The sequence below is a fragment of the Adiantum capillus-veneris genome, chromosome 16 (assembly GCF_014529385.1).
Source record: "Adiantum capillus-veneris isolate H3 chromosome 16, ASM1452938v2, whole genome shotgun sequence".
Lineage (NCBI taxonomy): Eukaryota > Viridiplantae > Streptophyta > Polypodiopsida > Polypodiales > Pteridaceae > Adiantum > Adiantum capillus-veneris.
The window spans coordinates 3,848,491-3,869,085 of NC_140946.1; the positions used below are offsets into that span (position 1 = coordinate 3,848,491).

A 20,595-nucleotide genomic window follows, 5' to 3' on the forward strand; every position below is an offset into this window, starting at 1 on the left:
ATGTTTTTTTTATAAAAAACAGCGCAAGGCCTAAGGCTGCCAGCATTAAAAAAAATATGTAGAAACGGTGTGTGTAGAGAGAGAGAGGAGCACAACACGTGGGAAATTTTCCCCCGCCTTTGTGCGTGTGCGGGCTTGTGCCAAGCATGCGACTAGTTCAGGCTCGAGCCAACTCAGTCCTCCACACTGGAAAAAAAAGTCCTCCACTGCTCAGTCTTTCCACGCTTGCAGAGAAAGTCCCTGCTACAAAGAGGGAGGTACTTCTCTCTCTCTCTCTCTCTCTCTCTCTCTCTCTCTCTCTCTCTCTCTCTCTCTCTCTCTCTCTCTCTCTCTCTCTACTTCGCACAGAGAACATTACACAAAGAGAGTTTTGACTGTATGCTGAATTTCAATTACAAACCAGTAAATTGAAAGGTAATCAGTGGATTTTCATTGAAAATCACACAAAAATCTGCAAATCTTGTATTCTACTGCAGTAAAACACAAGAAGTTAATAAAATTGCTGATTTTAAACACTCCCACCAGTTAAAAAAACTGATTTTCACCAAAAATCAGTAAAATAAGCATTAACTCTCACTTGTTCACATACTCATGAGAGAAGAAAATAATCAATTAAACAGTTATTTCATCAAAACTTGCATGAAATACTGATTATCTGATTCTAACCAGCCCGTAGGTGTGCACATGGTCCATTCCGTAGCCAAGCCGGCTCTGATACCATGAAACGAACACAGAGAGTGGATCTCCCGGCTACACGGACCGCCCATAGACACGCGTCGGACGAATCACCCGACCATAGCCACCATCCGGCAGCTCCCCCGTGTTGGGGCCAGTGTCCGAGGATGTAGGCGTGCACCTGTAAGACCGAGCGTCCCATACCACCCGGCCTCACCTCCTCGGGGTGACCTCTCGCACCCCTAACCTCGCGGGCTAACCACTAGCACTCTGCCAGTGGGGGTCGATAACTGCAAATGAGGCCTTGGCCTCCCTTTTATAATAGTGGCCGGCCACACTAGCCGGCTTCACACTACGTCTACCCGAACATTGGACGCCCATCCCGACAGCGTCTGGGCTAGATCCCCTCTCCTGTAGCAGGACATAACAGATGCCCTCTGGAGATTGTGGATCTCCTCCACTCCAATGCCTGCACCAAAGGTGTGGGTGCTCTGTGTCTACATGATCACATCGCCTCTATGCAGTTGCCCTAAGAAGCAAAAACGCAAGGGAGATCGCCCTGTAGTCTCCATATCAATCTGGTTCTCAGGATTAAGTCAAAGGCTTTGCGGAAATCCATAAAGCTACAATAAATCCTCCTCCCATGTGCTCTCCCCTCCTCAATGATCACTCTAAGCGTGAGATATGATCAAGTGTCGAGAATCCCCTCTTGAATCCAGCTTACCTTGAAGCTCGTACACCCTCTCCCCGCCCATTTGCTCAACTCATGCTCGAGTATAGATGCATATAGCTTGGCCAATGATCATGACAGTGAGATAATTAGTTGGCAGGGTCAGATCTACAGAGGTGAGTAGTGGTACAATCTTAGACGTACTCCAAGTCCCAGAAAACCCCTTATACATGGCCCTATTGAACATGAAGGCCAACAAATCATCATTATGATCTCTGGCATGTACGAAATGCTCTACCACTATGCCATCAATGATCATGATCATGTTGTGTAATCTATCGATGGCTCGCCTCACCATCTTTGTTGTGCAGAAAGTAGGAGTGGGAGGACAAGGCTTTGGTGGGTCTAGCAATGTTAGTTGCTTTGCTATTGTGTATAGAGAGGATGCATATTGTGTCCATGTCTTTGTAGAAGTAATGACTAGAGAGAGTGAGTGCTCTCTAAAGAGTCGCCAAGCATCCCTAGAGTCCTCGCTCAAGAGCATTTGATAAATATCTCTCACAAGCTGAGCCAAGAAAGCTCTCTTCTTTCACTGCATATTGCGTCGGAAAAGTGTACATGACTACCTATGTGTGATGTCTCCTAAAGCCACCTCTTTTTTTTCTTTCTTTTTTTGGAAAAAGTAAGGGCTGTATATTACTGAGTACAATATAATCCCCAGCGGATGCCAAAATAGCCTATCACGTGGGGTGTACAAGCTGAATGTAAGGAGGAGAGCCACTATAGTGACAACTCGACTAGAACAATCTCATGGTGGTCGGTGTGACGAGTGGAAGAGAAACCACCGAGGAGGGGCATAATGCCACGTAATCTGGCCACCTGTAAGTGTGAAGAAGAGTGGGGATCGTGCCCAACGCCGAAGGAAGGCAAATCGGCGAGCCTCGGCTGCTCGAGATGTACCTGAGGAAGAATCCCACTGCCAAATCAGGGTGTGAATGATGTCCAGCCAAATGGCAGTGAGGGTATCCTGAAGGAGCTGTGGAGCCGCACTTAGAATGTGGAGACAACGAGCTCTCCAAACATTCCATAGTGTAATACTAGTGATGACTAAAAAAACTTCATCACGTGTCTAAGAATCCCCCTGCCAAGCAATCTGTGGTAGCATAGCCAAAGTCCCTCGCCAATAACTAGCCGAGGTAAGCATAAAGGCTGGATCTGTGTCTAAGCCCTCGTAGAAAAGTGGGGGCCGGCCATCGGCATCAACCATGAGACAGATCCCCAAGTAAGAAATCCATGCTGAACACCTGATCTGCTAAGTAGAAAGCAAACTGCAAGCCACACTACATGGGAAGCTGAGCATGACCAAAGACAGTGTGCAGGTGACTTAAGTAGTCGCAAAGGACAGCGAGTACATAACGGATCATGACCCATAGTAGCTAGCCAAGTCCCAACTGGAAGTCCCGCATGTGCAATCATCCACATGAAAAAAGAAATACGACGAGCCGCATGTAAATCCAAGATGGCGGACCAAAACTGTTGCAGATAGGCATGGGAGAGGCCTGAATGTAACCAGAAACGCATACAAGTGGGTTGCTCTAGCTGCTATCTCATCAATGCTAACCGTCCAATCCTGACAATGTACTCAAAGAAGGATACAGGTGCACCGGTGGGGTCAGAGTGAGGCCAATGCCACTCTCCTGGGTCCCAATAAAGCTGAGATAGGGCACGACCCTCCCACACCCAAAGTCTCCAAAGTGCAGCATCAGCGGAAGCGAAACGGGGTCAACACAACGACGCTTCCCGCGGGAGCCAACTACTCTGATGGCCTCCCATCGAGCTCCAGGAAGGACAAGGTGCGGAGAGGTGGCATCATATGTCAATCTAGCATGAATCCCTGAGACTGGTCAGTATCAACTGTGAATAGCATGGTGTCTAAACGAACTAATAAGAGAGTGCTCTGAGCAAAGAGGCCTTCCCAGCCACAATGGGGAGACATCTGAACCGTGCCTCTCATGACTGCATCCCACTGTGAAGGAACAGCGGAATCAATCTCAAGCAGTCTGTCTGTCACCCCGCGACCAATGTTCTGCCACAAAATCAGCATCCAGCATACGTGTCTCATGAAACAACCGCATAGAGGCAGTAGGGCCAGTGTCCCAGGCAGCCCAATCAATGTGAGTCCTCTCTCCAAGCTGACGGGGTGGATCAACTGAAGAATCAAGAACTGCACCATTCCAAATGAGAGGTTGGCGCTCAATCTCCTCACGACATGAGGGAGGTGAGCGTATGATAGCCCGTCGCATGGAAACCCAAATCTGAAGGAGCGATCGGATGAAGGGTGAGAGGGAGGCGGTGGACAAGGGGGCATCAGTAAGAGAAAACGATACCCTGTCTGCCAAGTATGACCATCTCTAGTGCCGAGTCGCGGAGTCACTGCGCAAAGAGCGGCCTGAAGAAGCATCTTTCAAGGTTCTTGTCCGGGAAAAAGACCCCGAACAATAAGCTTGGTAAGAAGGGCGCGGCTCTGTAACTCTGGATCAATAATGCCAAGGCCTCCCTCTGACCTAGGACGAATAATCGTGGACCAACGAACTCGAGCACAGGTATCAGTAGTCCCATCTGTGCCACTCCATAAAAAGTTCGGCACTAGGCAGAGGAGCGGAGCTATCACACCAGAATGTAACATCCAACAAGAAGCCGTATACCATATTGTAGCCAGAATGACCTGGTTGGCAACCAATGCACGGCCAGCCAACGGCAGTTGACGTGAAGACCAATGGCATAGCTTCCTGCGAATAGACTGTAGTACGGGTGCAAACTGCTGCTGTGAGGTAACATCGAATCCAACTTGAAAGCCCAGATATCTGCATGTCTGACCCAGCCGTAGCCATGTGAAACCGTCAGCTACCCCCCAAGTAGGTATGTCATCACTGCCAACCTGAAGCCACCTCTCTCTCAAGCCAGGCTCTCGTATCTCGGCACTCCTCATCATACCAATTATCTGAGGCATGCTCCCAAACAATGCTAGTAAACTGAGAGTGGGGAAAAGTTGTGGTTGCCGTTGTGTGTATCATCTCTGTCGTTATCTCGGTGAGCTTTGACACCGGTTTATGGGGGTCCTCCCCTGCTAGAAGACTACACAGCTCTCATGTATACACTCCATTTGTCTCTCTGCAAAAGTGGTATCTAGGATGGCAATGTGATGCATGTGAGGGAAGTAAGTGAAGCTGTCTAAAGAGGAGTATCTATCAAGGCCGTTCGAAATGGCCAATCCAAGTGTTGTGCCCATCTCAATTAGGTATCTTCCATACTCTGTAAACTCCTCAGTATCCTCTAAGGTCCTGGAGATCCCCATCTCTTTGGAGTCTAGCTCTCTAACATCTCCTCGAAAGTGTCAAAGAAGGATGCTTGATGACATGCTGTCCTAGCATTGAAATCCTTGAGTAGGATGACATTTCCATCCCTCGAGAACTCCCAAATATCCTCATCTAGTATCATGTATGGTGACTACCCCTTAGGTGAAGCATAATGAGATGAGCTAGGAGGGAAAGAACATATGGAAATGTAGAGAGCTCTACCCTCCTCCACACACTAATTTTGACCCATATATAGCGGGCACTCTCATCTCTACGAACCGATAGGGTGGAACTCAGGCAAAGCTGAAAAGGGCTGTTGATCGTCAACATTGTGAATTATTGTTTTCACCTGATAATTGGGTACTTTTATGGTTTGAAAAGGAAAGGTTAAGGACAAGGAAAGGTTAAGGACAAGGAAAGGTTATTTCCAAAGCTCAGCATGCATTACTATAGGCCTTTTCAAGTGCTTGATAAGATCAGCGATGTTGCTTCTAGGCTGAAATTGCCCGACGCTTGGATGGAACAGCATGAGCTGTCAAAGTCACCGAATGTATTGCAGCTTTACCTTGATGCCTTTGGGTTATAACCGACTTATGCCCCAACCCAACGTGTGCAAAGGAGGGGTAATGTTAGAGCTAACACATCAAATGTACATATGAAGTCAGTGTAATAGATGGAAATGACAAAAGTATAAAGGTCTCATTAAGTCATTTGTATTTATGTGTTACGACCTTTCTTGCGGATACATGCGATGATACAAGAGTGCTAACAACACAACATCATCAGTGGCGTATATTTATGGTATGCAATCAAGGACGTTTGCGATTTCAAGAGGGGTGTATGTCACGAGGACGTGGCAACTGTTAACTATGTCACAAGGACGTGGCAATTGCTAACCTTTAGTTGTTGGTTTCTTTCCAATAATTTTTGTTTAATTTTTGAGACCCTCTTTTTGAAGTTGCAAATGGTCGCACATTGTATGACCAATGTGAACGGTAGTTTCACCCGCAAACAAGAAGTTGGTCGGCATTGGAACTCGTATAGTAAGAGGATGTCTAGGATCAGTTCAAGATCATGTAGGTCCCCTGTCGCACTTAGCAAGTTGGTGGATACAAGGAGGTGAACACAATAAAGGCACAATGCCACGGTCGGGTCACCAAAGGAAAGTACCCGGACAGTTAGACCACATTGCATTTTTGGATGCGGTCCCAGTGGGGATAGATGGTCAGACGACCAATGGGAGTCCAACGGAAGCATCCTCTAATATTTAGGGAACTGCTATTTTGGACCATAAAATATGTTCGCGTCATTACCTCCGAAATGACAAGGGGAACATTTTAGAACGCTGCTGCAAAGTCAACTGGGCAACCATTCAGGAGATTTTTAAGCGGCAACCCCGAAACGGAAAATTCCTTGTAAAAGTGCCAAGTGGCACATTTTGGTGCACTTTCCTCTTGCAGCAAGAAGGGGCGCTCGATTTCTAGATAGGGAGGCCTCATTTGCAAGATTGTCACAGGTTAAGAGCTATTGACTGCAAGCTTTCCCTCTCAATGTACAGTGTAGTGCAAGAAGTCATGTCCTGCACACCCTACACCGCTCTCTCTTTCCCCTACGTGCAGTAATGTGATGCCCCTCAAGAGGGCTCTTCATTTGACTCATGTACAGCTGTGAGGTCTTATGCGTTTTTGCTAAGGCACGACCCTCTCTGCTACTCCAAAATCAGGCACCGGTGAGGATGATAACCTCACCGTACAGGTGCATTTTCAGCGCTGGTTATGCGCTGAATTTGGACTGTTTTTCAGCCATATGGATGCCAGAACCATTGGGAACAGTGCCCCACTGTTAGAGGACAGTTTAATGACTGTTTGGACTGAAAACAGGGCAAAAACCAGTAAATACAGCATGCTGAATTTACTGTTTTTGGGCAGAAATCAAAGGGTTTATGTCAGTGGAAGTGAGTTCCAGCAGGGGAATTGGTTTGAGGCAAGTTTTGGGATGTTATGCTGCCGAAATTTTGCCAGAAGAGGTGGTATCTAGCTGGATACAGGTAAAGAATTTCCAGGACTCTTCTTGTAATTTACCCTCTTAAAGTATAAAGAAATACCGAAAGGGGCCGCCAATTTGGGGGCCTACAAGTTGTCGGCGTCTACTTAGAGCATTCTAGCTTCCGAGCCGTGTGTGCTTTAAGTGTTAATTCCAGTCGCAGATTACCTTTGCAAAGTTTTCTCTGTGTGTGTCTAAAGTAAAGTAATGAATTTCGGTTGAAAGCCAAAGTCTACTGCCCTACGGGACGGTTTCACCCCATGTATGGTAGCATCAGGATGCAGCAAGGCTTTCAGAGCAACCAGGGCCAGTTTGGGGTGCCACAGGGCAATTTTGGCATGGCTGGTTTTTCTGGACAGCAGCCAGATAAGGCACCTATGACACAAAATGTCAATGGCCAAGACGCACCAATGATCCCTACTACAATGCCCATGTTGCAGACAATTCCTTATGAAAATTTGGGGACATAGGAAAAGCCAAAAGCTTATAAAGAGGTGGTGCAGCTGTAAAGTTTAGCACTTTCATCGGCTTTGAGGATAAGCCAAAGGCTCTTACTTTCCTCTAGCAGTTTGATACAGCTTATGCAGGAGGGAATTTTACAGAGGTCTCCAAGGTCTGGAAAGTTGCCACTTTCTTGAAAGACAATGCGCTTACATGGTGGACGACATTGTTGATGCAAGGACAGCCAAATGGGCATACTTCAAACAAATGTTTGCATCTGCGTGGCTGTCAAATGAATTTGAAGCCAATGTCATGACAGATAGGCACCAACTCACTACTTTCCTCCAGCAGTTTGATACAGCTTATACAGGAGGGAATTTTACAGAGGCCTCCAAGGTCTAGAAAGTTGCCACTTTCTTGAAAGACAATGTGCTTACATGGTGGACGACATTGTTGATGCAAGGACAGGCACCCGCCGCATGGGTATACTTCAAACAAATGTTTGCATCTGCGTGGCTGTCAAATGAATTTGAAGCCAATGTCATGACGGATTGTCACCAACTCACTGCAGCTACTTGCAAGATCCTACAGGAGTACAATCGGATGTTTTGCAAAGCATTTCTCTCAGTAACCTCCTACAGGTTTGTGCCACTGATAGAGCAATTGAGAAGTATTGTTGTGGGCTGCCTAAAGGGCTTCGGGATTACTGTACAAAGAACAGAGTAGCTACTCTCTCTCAGCTTATGGAAGTTGCCAACACTGGTCTTGTCTTGTTGAAGGGAGAGGACAGTGGGTTCCTGGGCAACGCAAAAGGGGGTCAGCAAAAGAAAAATTCAGCAAAGAAGCCCTTTGTCAAAACGGCTCTTGAAGCACCACAAGAGTCAGAAAAGGACAACAAGGATAAGGACTTAGCCGGGACTTCTAGAGCGCAGGCAAAGAAGCCAAAAAGGAAGCCCTTTGTGCGCAAGTCGCTCGAGGAAAAGAAGGTCTTGATGGCTGAAAATAAATGCTTTATATGCGAGCAGCTTAGTCACTTTGTTGCAGGTTGTCCACAAAGAAAAAGGCCAGCTGATTCGGATGATAAAGAAGATAAGAAAGGAAAGAAGCCTAAGCCCACGACAGGTTTGGTGCCAGATATGGTGGGTGACAGGTCACGTACAGATGCCAGCGAGTTATGCAGAGCATGGGGCAAAGTGAGAGATCAGACGGCACTCATCTTCTTTGATCCAAGTGCCAAAGCAAACTTTATCTCACCAGTGTTAGCTATGAAGCTGGGCATCAGAGCTGAAGAGATGGGGTACACGGCAGAGGAAGGGTTGGCATGTCCTGGCCACTCAGTGTGTTACTCCCATCATTGGAAAACTGCCTCTCCATCTTCAGTCGTATGTGGACATTGAAGAGTTCTATATCATGCCATTGGCAGGGTGCGATGCGCAACTGGGAATCCTGTGGATGTTCAGAGTACATGGTGTGTTGGATGCCTTCGGCAAAACGATCACCCTTCAGCATAGGGGCAAAACTCATGTTTTGGATGTAAAGCTCAAAGAGGAGTCTGCCCCTATTGTATCTGCTTCAGCTATCACTTCTGTAATTAAAAATCATCTTTCTATGTACTTGATCTTTGCACGTGATGTTTCAGATAATTGTCAGTCAAATTTATCTCTGTTAGATAAAGAAAGGTCAGCATTTTTGCGAGAGTTTAATAACTATTTTTTCGATTCATTACCGTCGCAATTACCGCCAAAGAGACCTGAGGACCACCTGATAAATTTGGTGCCAAGGTGTAGCCCACCGAACAGACCTCCCTACAGGGTTAGTGTGGCGCAGCAGAAAGTGATTATGGGCCAGGTAGAGAAGCTTTTAGAGAAGGGGTTGATTCACCCTAGTTCTCCCCGGTGCTTTTAGTGCAGAAGAAGGATGGCTCTTGGCGCATGTGTATTGATTACCGTGCGTTGAACAAGAATATCATCAAGAACAGGTTTCCTATCCCAAGGATACAATTTTCAGCAGGATAGACCTTAAGAGTGGGTACTATCAGCTTCGTATAAGGCCAGAGGATGTGCACAAGACTGCTTTTAGAACGACATTTGGTCTTTATGAGTTCTTAGTGATGCCATTTGGTCTTACAAATGCTCCTGCTCTTCACTTGACCATTATGTTCAAAGAGCTGCGCAGTCACAAGTTACTTGTCAATCCTAAGAAAAGTGAATTCTTCTTGGAAGAGATCCACTTTCTTGGCCACAGAGTATCAAAGGATGGTGTCTGAATGGATCCCGCAAAGGTTGAAGCTATTAAGACATGGTCAGACTTAAAGATTGTGCAAGATGTCCATAGCTTCTTGGGATTGTGTTCATACTATAGAAGGTTTATTAAGAATTTTGCAGAGATAGCTTCACCTCTTCACGCTTTACAAAAGAAAGAGCGCACTTTTAGATGGAACCAAAGAGAGATTTCAGCTTTCGGTCGCTGAAAGGAAAAGTTGACTTCAGATGCCGTGATTGTTTTACCAGATCTTAGGAAGTCATTTCTGGTCCACTGTGATAGCATCGAAGCAGTGCTAATGCAAGATGGTCGGGTAGTAGCTTATGAGAGCAGAATCCTACAAGGGCCATAAAAGATTATGCAAATCTATGAGAGAGTTATTGGCTGCGCTCTCTAGCTAGAAGCACTACCTGTTAGGTGTTGATTTTGTTGTCCAAACAGATCATCAGACCTTGCAATACTTCAAAGCTATCCGAAAAGCATATGCAATGGCAAACATTCTTTCTATGTTCCATTTCCAGATTATGCAATGTGCAAGGCAAGAAGACTGTTGTGGCTGATACATTATCAAGAAAGCCACAGATTTCAACTGTGTCAATTCCTTATCATCATGAACTTGATGACATGAAGGAACAATATGCTATAGATGAAGACTTTGCAAGAATTTTTGAGCAGTTGCAAGAGAGGCAACATCATGAGCACTACCTCCTCAGAGACAATTTTATGATGATGCATGGCAGACTTTGTGTTACTAAGCCATTGCGACCTAAGGTCATGGTAGAAAGTCATGTCCCACGGTATGCAGGGCATCATGGTATTGATGCGACAACTAAAGCGGTAGAGACATTCTTCTATTGGCCTACCTTGAGGAGAGGTGTGCATGCCTTTGTGCGAGCATGCCTCATTTGCCAAAAGGTCAAGTTTGACAGGCAAAAGGCACCAGGGTCGTTACAACCACTGCCTATTCCGAATAAGCCATGGGAAAGCATTGCTATGGACTTTATCTTTGATCTTCCCAAAACGCCAACAAGGAATGATGGTATATGGACCATTATTTGCAGGTTCAAAAAACAGGCCCATTTTATTCCTGTCAAGAAGAAGATAAAATCTGACCAAATGGCACGGTTATTCATCTACAATGTGTTCAAGTACCATGGTATGCCACAATCGATTGTCAATGATCGTGATCCTCGCATGACAAGTTCATTTTGGAGAGGATTGTTTGAGAACATGGGCACTACACTCAAGTTCTCGTCTTGGTTTCATCCACAAACTGATGGACAGTCAGAAAAGGCTAATTCTACTGTCTTGGATCTGCTGAAATGCTATGTGTCAGATAATAAGGGCAAGTGGGAACAGTATTTGCCTACGCTTGAGTATGCATACAATAATACGGTGCATTCGTCCACAGGCAAGACACCTTTTGAGATTGTTGGTGGTGGCAAAAAGGTTCCTCCCATTACACTCGAGGATCATCTCCCAAGAAAATCCCTATTTAGTGTAGGTCTCTTTTTCAAAATTCCTTCCTCTCTTCCATGGTAGTGAAACAAATAATAAGAGAACATTCCTTGGAGGTTCCCCCATCTCCTCCTCCTTTCTTGCCCACTCTTCATGCTCCAATGTGTTTTGGCTCCATGATTTCCATACATGCATAGAGGCTTTTCACTTCCTCTCCACATTGTTGGTGTCCTTGACATATGTGACTCGTACATGTAGAGTGCGTTCCTTCATCTGCTCTTCCTCAATTGTCATGTTGATGATAGAGGTGGGAATGCGGGTTTCATGTTTACCTATTTTGGCCACTTAGATCCATTGGTCCACTTCGTCTACTTGCTTCTTGGTGCGGATGAGCACCTCTACCCATGGCTAGGTCTCTCGTTCCTTCTCCTCCTCCTCAGCTTGGATGGTGAGCACTTGCTCCTTAATGCTATTCAGCTCTTTTGCTATGAATGGTTGAATTTCCCCTTCTTCAAGCTTGGTCTGGGGTCCTCCAACTCTTCCTGTAGTTTGTCAATTTCTTCATCTCATGCCTCCACTTTGCTTTTGAGAGGCACACTCCGCCTCTAGAGGCATGATCTTCTCCGATAGAGCCCTATTGCCAATATCAAGGGCACTATCTGTCACTTTCTTGTGTGCCAAAATGGCTTGCTTGATGACCTCCTCCACCTCATCCCTCGTCCTTGCTTGATTTCATGGGAGTGCTGGACTCAAGTGACCTCCCTCTCTCATGTGCCAAGCATGAGGAGGGGGTGTGTGAGTGAGCAAGTGCAGGTGTGTGCAGGAATGAAATCTTGAAAATGTGGAAAGCTGCCCTTTGCTCGGTAAGCAGACCCCTTGGTTAAGGAAGCCCCTTGCCTAAGCTAGCCCTGAGCTTAAGCTAGCACCTTCCTTGTGGTATGACGTGACGTGAGGTGACTTGCTCCCCTCGTTACCATAAGGTCTCTATGACTAGTCGAGACCGTCCGCTAGCCCTTACACTCATGGCTCATCTGTAGAGTGAACCCCCTGGAAGATGGTTGCATGTGGTCAACCGCCTCCATGGTAGATGGCTCAGAGATCACACATAATTGTAAGACCCTCCCCCTTTGTTGTGAAAGTGACCACAATAAATGATGTTCCTTTTGTAGATCAGCATATGGTGTAATCTCGAAGGACCAAGACCCTCTCTAAATTGGCAATGATACTTTCCCCTAATTCATGGTATGTTGCGCTAATACAGAGCACTATTTTGGTTGGATTGAAAAAGCATTTGATCTGCTTTACTTGCCTTGTTTAATTTATGTTCCCATAAACACAGAAGGGGTTTTGGGCCCGGGGGGGGGGGGGGATATATATATATATATATATATATATATATATATATATATATATATATATATATATATATATATATATATATATATATATATATATATATATATATATATATATATATATATATAGAGAGAGAGAGAGAGAGAGAGAGAGAGAGAGAGAGAGAGAGAGAGATGTACCATTTTGTCAAAGAAGTCATGAGAAACCCCCTAAAAAGAGTTTCTTCCAGAAAAGGAGCCAGAACTCCTGTAACAGCAAGTAGTAATGCAGTACTATGGCACAGCAACCACAAAAATTAGAAACAGGGATTAGAAAAGATTATCAGCTTCATGCCTTACTAGCATTTGTTTTGAAGAGGGTATTATGGGAAACAAAGAATGATAAACCAACCATATAACAGAAAAAATAATTTACACTTAAACTGACCTTGTGCTTGAGGCCCCAATCAAAGGAAGCAATTGCAATAATGCATCTCGCCTCTGAATAAGCACATGCTCAGAATCAGTTATAGCAGGTATTTCGGCAAAGTGAAAGTCTCTTTGGATCTCCCTCAAAATGAAGGTTACACACACCTCCCTTGGCAACGGTTCCCCATTGATGTATGCAGCTAGAGTACCAGACAATAAGACGGCAGCAGCACCGCAAAAGGTGCCAATTACACTCCATAACAGCCACCCACGGCTAAAACTGAAAGGGTCTCTAAAATCTGATACAAGTCGTTCCAAACTTCAGTTACACACTCTCTCAAATATGTAATATGTCAGAGCATAATGTTGCACAAAGCATTTCAGTGCAAACCATAGTAAAAAAGGTCCCTTGGAAGAGGTATGTAGCTTTTGGTGCAAATCTTGATTACAAATGTTCCAACAAATGTCTGCAAACTGAGAAACAACAGATTGACCCAAAATCGGCTAAGTACTGCAGGCAACATGTCTCCACAAGACATAAGAGACCATAAATTGAATGATAGACACATAATAAATTATTTGTCAGAAGGGAGATGGGAAAGGACGTTCTTTTACATTTGATTGATGAAGATCACGAGAGATCGTTCATCAACATCCAAAAGTTGTCTATGCCTGAAACCAAGCTGAGCAAGCAGAACCGACACTGCAAGGCCAGTGAACAAAAAGCTATAGCACAACAATGTCAAAATATTATATTAGAACTCATGTTCTAGAATCACAAATTTGTAAAGCTACCTGCAAATGGAAAAATTAGCTTTACATCAAAGAAAAACAAACAAAAACACACTGTTGAACTTCCAATGAGCAAAAAAAAACTTGTAGGTGCAGCTTTGCTTCTAAATCAAAAAGCAGCGGAAGCAGAAAGGTGGGAGAAAAAGGTTACCTTAATCCAAAAGCTGTTATTGTCACAATGACAGTTTTTCCATCCCAGGGTATTTCCCATTTTACCAAAAAGCCTGACGTGGACTTTGCAAGCTGTAAATTTATCAGCAAACATATCAAATATTGTTACAACTACAAGAATGTTTACATGCGTCAAATGCAAAATCAAATTGTGGCAACATGCCTAGCTAAAGTAATCTGTTGCAAAAAGAACAAGGCTAGAGGGAAATATAACTTTCTCAACCTAGAAAGGGTACACGAGTCCTTAAGAGTTTTCACCTAATCGTCATGACAAGATAAACTTCGTTTCTGCATTCCAATTTCCAACCCATTCGAACAACTTATTTTTATATCAAATCCTTGTCATTTGAAGTTCCTCATAGACAAAAACTTGAAGAAAAATCAGTAAATTATTGAGTGCAATTAACGCTCTATTAAGACCAGTAGCACTGTTAAGCTGCTCTTTGTTTTGGCACAAGGAAACAGAGATGGTCAATTGCTTGTAAGACTTAAAATTGAAGGACCCCCCTTTCGAGTTAAAACACCTCAGTGACTAATTATTCCTCCACAACTTGTTTCTCTTGGCAAGAGCCATATTTCAACATTTTCAATCATACGCATACGCACAAAAACAAAGAGCAAACAGATCATCGATGAGTTCAGAGTGAAGGGAATGAGATCAACAATCAGTTTACTACCCCAGCTCTTGAAGAGAGAAAACAGCCCTACTCTCCCATCAAACGTGGCACACAACTGCAACTGCTACTGACACTACCAACTGCTCATGCACATGAGACCACTGACACGGTGGTGCAGCCAAAGTGTGTCGACGCTAGAAGGTGGCATGGACAGGTGTGTACAGGCAAGCAAAAGCATGGCCAAGGACTGAAGCAGCTAGGACGGTCTCCACATGGACATCACCTCCAACATGCTCTGAGAGCATAGATCTGGTGCATCTCCTCTTGGCTAGATCTAGATGTGGATCTAGATCTTGGTTGAGGAAACCTGCCACTGCATGGTCACAAGGCCTATGAAAGGCTACCATGAGGAAACGCTGCACCATAGAGATGATCTCTAAGCCCTGCACCTGCTGCCCAGGAAAAACGTTGGGGCTGTCCTCTTGAGCAAAAACATTGGGCTCATGTCATGCCAAAGCGTTGGCTGCCCTGCCCTCTATTCATCTGCTGCAAGCCCCTCTGGGGCACCCAAGGGAGGGGGTCCCCCCTTTGGGCTACAATGCAATGCCCTTAAGTGACCAAACCCCCCCCCCCCCTCTCCCCTCCCGCTGCTCCATATATAGGCCAATGGGCTGGCTGCCCAACCCACACCTCCAGCCCCACGACTGTGATAAATGGGGGAAAATAGGAAGAGAAAGAAAGTCGGACCAAGAAGCCGTGGTGAGCAATCTGCAAGTGTAAAGAGAGGGTTCGTGGACAAACAAACTCCGCAGTAGAAAAGTATCATGCAGTATACAATCCAACTGCTACCCCCAAAAGACGTCCGGGAAGTAAAATGTTGTCCGCTGATAGTAAATTTAGCTCTAACAAGAATCTCCTCAAGCGAACCAATTCACAAGTCGCACCACCAGCACCACTTCTGACCGCTCCAAGAGAATGCATCAAAACTAAGGGTAAAGGCATAAACTACTGGTATCCAGATCATTTCCCAGCTCTAAAGTACTCCACCCTCAAGGAAAGAGTTAGAAACCTGCACCTTCGGTCACATACCACATGCCAGAAACTCCAAGCTGCTACGGGAAGTCCAAAGAATGGGACAACCAGGAAGAACCCAAGAATTGCACCAACCACCATCTGGAATGATGAAGTGCATAACTGTATCCGAACGAACTTCATCGAATTTGAGAGTAAAAACTACTATTGATCTTCATCTGTCTGGAACACATCCCGTAGTAATATCACCCCACTCTCAAAGTGAATCAAGAACAAACATCCAACAGAAAGGAACACACATCAATACTGAGATTGCAACTAACACAGCAAGATCAAGAGAAGATCCTGCTCCCAAGCTCGGCAAGAGAAGAACAACATGCTATAGAAAGCCACCAAAGAGATTGTCAATCCTGTCAGCTGCACATGGAGCCACAAAAACTAAAAAGGAAGTAGTCTGCGCAAACTGACTCCCAAGCTGGCTCCACATCCTCCTCTGAAGGGAGAACACCCGAACCATGGATAAATGTGATAACTCTCCAACAGTCTCTGCTTGTGTAGCTGGATCACCCAAGATAGGTGAATCTGAAGGGAAAATAACATACCTATGGAACCTGGAACCAAATCTGAGAGAACCAAGAAGACTGTCTCCCCACGGTGAAGAATGCTCGAGCTAACTGTAATTAGTTCTTGGTCCAAGAAGGACTACTATCCACCTATGCGAGATAACATGCCAGCCTAAGGATAAGGTGTTACCATATACATGTGGTAGTGATGTGTGGGAACACACTAGGACCGCCGGGGCATTTTTTCCCTCTTTAGGAGGCTTTTCCCCCCGAGCATTGTATATACGCCCATCACTCTACGGCTATCTATCTTTCCATTGCATACTAAGTAACACACTCTCTATTGTGTGCCTTGAGCTTCCTTCGTCTTCTCCAAGCTGTGTACGTCTCTCTGCAACCCTAATTCCAACAATTGGTAGCAGAGCAGGTTGCGTCCTCCCGGGCTTAGTCGCCAGATGCTCTAGCACACGCCTGCTCACTTTCTCCAATTTCAGTGAGCTTTGGCGAGCGTTCGCAAGTCGACAAAAATTTCGGGAGAGATCCTAGAGCTCATTCTGCTCAGATTTTTTATTCGGGCTCATTTCAGCCTCCGTTTCCACTACAGACAGTATTGCACAGGCTGTTTCGTCATTTTGTGCAGAATTTCTGTCAGTGCCGTTTTTTGCATAACAGGTGCCTCATAGTCTTCTACGGTTTGTGCTATATAGCACGTGTTGTTCCCGCTCAGTTTCTCCTATTTTCGTGCAGTTTTCACATCAGGTGCAACATTTACCATGGTTGACAACAACACAGATGTGTTCAAGATGTTTGCTGCTGAGGACAGGTTGGATGGGGACAACTACCCTATGTGGGCTTATATGATGCAACATGTTCTTGTGTCAAAGGGCGTCTGGAACATAGTGCAGGGCATTGATGTACGTCCTGGTTCTGAGGATGTAGGCGATGTTGAGGATGTTGCAGGTCTTGCTGCAAGGATTGCTGCTATTAGAGTTGTTTTGCCTACGGCAGAACAAGCTCGTTGGGATGTAAAGGATGCGCAGGCTCATGCATTGATTGCGTTGTCTGTGAAGCGCACCATTGTTCCTCACGTTCGTTCAGCAAAATCTGCAAAACAGGCTTAGGATATTCTAGCAGGTCTTTATGCAAGCCGCAATGAAGCTAGAATTGCTTTGCTGTGTAAAGAGTTGGAGTCGAAGATTATGCATGAGAAAGATGATATGGACACTTTCCTTGCTAGTATCAAGGATATCAATGAGCAACTTATTTCTGCAAGTGAAGTCATTTCAGGCAGTTCCCTTGTGCAGACTGTTCTTGATCCCTTACCAGATTCTTACCAGACTTTTGCTAGTACTTGGAGACTTATGACCCAAGGAAATCCAGAAGTTGTCAAGTTTGATGCATTATGCACATTGCTGTTGCAAGAGTCACTTTCCAGAAAAAACAAGACTAGACAGCGTGCAGTTGAACAGGCTTTTATTGCTTCTCAAAGAAAGGGTGGTAACAGCAATGCAGCCACTTCTTATGGTTCTGCTGCGAGTGGCAAAACTTCTGTTCCCAATGCTTCTGCTGGCAACACTTCGTCTGGCAATTCTGGTGATAAGGGCAAAAAGAAAATGCGTTGCCATTATTGTAAAGCTAATAATCACTTAATCAAGTCATGTCCTAAGTTGAAGGCCAAAGAGGCTAAGAAGAAAGAGGGTGGTTCCACTACAAATGTTGGTTCCACTACAAATGCAACCATTGTTGAGTGTTCTGTAAAAGGAGACTGTAATGCTGATGTTGATGCAGAATGGGCTTTAAGTGCAGAGTGTACTTACAATCCTGCTATCCATGATGCATGCTTGTGAGTTGCTGCAGATTCACATGTGTGGTAATTCGACAGTGGTGCTACAAAGCACATTACCTCACATCGTGAATTGTTCACCTCTCTCGAGCCTGTCCCTCATGGGAATTCAGTCACTTGTGCCAACAATGCCTCTTATCCGGTCCAGGGAGTTGGAAAGATTGTGCTTACTGCTGCAAATGGCAGTTCCTTCACACTTGTTGATGCACTTTATGTACCTAGGATCAAGAAGAATCTCTTGTCTGTATCCACACTTGCTAGACTTAGACTTGTAGTCAAATTTGTGGATGACAGATGTACAGTTCATGACCTCAGTTTTGGGGATGAAATTGTCGCATCTGGCCTTTTGTACCGTGGGCTGTATAAGATCACTTTGTATGACAAGTGTGGACAAAATTTTGCAAATGCTATTGCAGATTCAAGGGCTATTTCAGATGCAAAACTTTGCCATGCACGTTTTGGTCATCTGAATTTTGCTAGTTTGCTGCGTTTGCAGAAATCTGATATGGTTGCTTCTTTGCCGCCTCTTGAAGCACCTGCCAAACATGTTTGTGAAGGCTGTATTTGATGCAGCGTTCTAAGTTTCTAAAGGATGGTTCAGTTCAGGCGACATGCAGGTTGCAGCTTGTGCATAGTGATGTTTGTGGGCCCATGCAAACTCCGTCCTTGGGCAATTACCTTTACTTTGTGACTTTCATTGATGATTACTCCAGGCATGCATGGGTATTTCCGCTTAAAGCGAAGTCCGAAGTTTTTATGTGCTTCAAACAATTTCTGGCTATGGCTGAAAATGTACGAAATGTACTATGGGTACCCTCGTTTCCGATCGAGGGGGGGAGTATATATCTCATGAATTTAATGCATTTTTGGCTAGTCGTGGGATAAAACACCAATGTACAGTGCCTTATACACCTCAGCAAAATGGTGTTGCTGACAGGAAAAACAGATCACTGACGGAAATGGCACGATGTATCGTCAAAAGTCAAGCTTTGCCGCATTCTTTTTGGCTTGAGGCCATCATGTGTGCCACTTCTGTACTTAACAGGTGTCCTACAAAAGCGTTGCAGTCTATTACTCCATATGAAGCATGGCATGATAGAAAGCCTTCTATTGAGCACATGCGTGTTTTTGGTTGTGTGGCATATGCTTTGGTGCCACAAACACAGCGCGGAAAATTGGATGATAAAGCTGTCAAATGTATTTTTGTTGGTTATAGTGCTGAAAGCAAAGGTTACAAGTTATATCATCCGCAAACAAAGCGTATTCTCGTTTCACGAGATGTAATGTTTGTGGAAGATTCTGTTCAGCCCTTGCTGTCATGTACTAGAGACAGTAATGTAAGCTCATAGGACATTTATGACACTTTGTTACCTCTTTTCAGTGGTGGAAATACGAATGTAATTTCCAATGAGGCAAATGTACAGCCTATGGGGGTTTCTGAAAATGTTACAGATCAGTCTATTACTGATGCAGATGTACATGATGTACTTGATGAGGAAAGGGCTGAAAATGAGCAGGCTAGAGGTATGCCAAAATGGCTGGTGCACACTTTGAGTGACAGTAAATTGGATGCACCTTTGTCTAGTCGTACTCGTTCAAGCCCTCGCCATGCATTTTATGCATCAGATTGTTATGCTTTGGTTGTGTCTAGCTTACATGATGTTGAGGAGCCTCTATCTTTTGATGAAGCACAGAATTCAGAAAATTGGATGGCTGCCATGCAATCAGAATATGATGCACTTATAGAAAATGACATGTGGACTTTACGTGATTTGCCTCCTGGCAAAAAGACCATTGGTACGAAGTGGGTTTACAAGTTGAAACGCAAGCCGGATGGTGAGATCGATCGCCATAAGGCTTGACTTGTTGCAAAGGGTTATGCACAGCAAAAAGGCATTGATTATGAAGAGACTTTTGCTCCCACTTGTCGTATACTAAGTAACACACTCTCTATTGTGTGCCTTGAGCTTCCTTCGTCTTCTCCAAGCTGTGTGCATTTCTCTGCAACCCTAATTCCAACATAAGGGAAGTAGGTGTGTCCTGAATGGTATAGTCTCCAAGAGCCAATCTGGAAGACAAAACACAGGAACGATTGCTCGGATGCACGGGAAAGAGCAACCATCACACCAAGAAATTCAAATCCAAAACACAAAGCAACCACCAAAATGGCTAAAAGAAACATCCACCTCAGGTCTATCCACTTGGCATGTCAGTTCTATCAGAGTAACGCCCCCTAGTCCCCATTCCGACGTTCCGGGGGGCAGCTCCCTTCTCGCACGTTTCGGAACATCCCGGAACGTCTGGACGTTCCAGGTGGCCAATGCAAACCGGAACGGCCGTTCCGGAACGTTCCGAAACGGCCAACGGCTACAAACAAATTTGGCAAAAATTGAAAAAATTGAAGTAGTGTTTGGGCTTCTTTTTGAAGTGTGCAAGGCCCCAAGGACTCATGAAATGCACCCCCCTCCCCCTTTCTCTCCACAAGCTAATCCTCAAGGCTCAAGCTCTCTCCCTCTCACACTCTCAAGACTCACTCTCTCAAGGCTGAAGGCTTCAAGCCTTCAAGCTCTCTTCCTCTCCCTCCCACTCTCTCAAATCTCTCCCTCTCCCTCCCACTCTCTCAAATCTCTCCCTCTCCCTCTCACTCTCTGGAGTCTCTCCCTCTACCGCTCTCAAGCTCTCTCTCCCTCTCCCTCTCTCTCTCTCTCTCATTCTCTCATCATCTAGTCATAGTAAGGTTGAATGGTCTTCAAAACAAGCTTTTTGTGAGTATTAGAGTCAAAGGACTCTAATACTCCTTGTATTTCAACACAAGGAGCTAAAAAATGCACTATTTGGGTGTTTTTTACACCTCCCGTTCCGCGTCGTTCCCATTCCGGACCCCTAGCCGTTCCTTCGTTCCGCAGGGA

The 20,595-nt window shown here is 45.0% G+C and overlaps 1 protein-coding gene across 11 annotated transcripts in view; it reads right to left on the reverse strand.

The window, feature by feature from the left end:
- LOC147438467 (uncharacterized) overlaps nt 1-20,595 on the reverse strand; it is a 126,450-nt gene that overhangs the window by 49,608 nt on the left and 56,247 nt on the right. For 8 of the 11 annotated variants that reach the window (XR_015184496.1, XR_015184494.1, XR_015184497.1 and 5 more), the window contains exons 2-7: nt 13,612-13,703; nt 13,284-13,394; nt 13,060-13,142; nt 12,834-12,967; nt 12,688-12,740; nt 12,441-12,533 (exon numbers count right to left, since the gene is read on the reverse strand). Coding sequence is in view for 7 of the 11 variants with exons in the window: in XM_086484565.1 (XP_086340691.1) it covers nt 12,441-12,533; nt 12,688-12,740; nt 12,834-12,967; nt 13,060-13,142; nt 13,284-13,394; nt 13,612-13,703 (566 nt within the window). In the remaining 4 variants the exon portion in view is untranslated. The remainder of the gene's footprint in view (nt 1-12,440; nt 12,534-12,687; nt 12,741-12,833; nt 12,968-13,059; nt 13,143-13,283; nt 13,395-13,611; nt 13,704-20,595) is intronic. The other 3 variants (XM_086484568.1, XM_086484563.1, XM_086484564.1) reach the window with 2 other exon arrangements.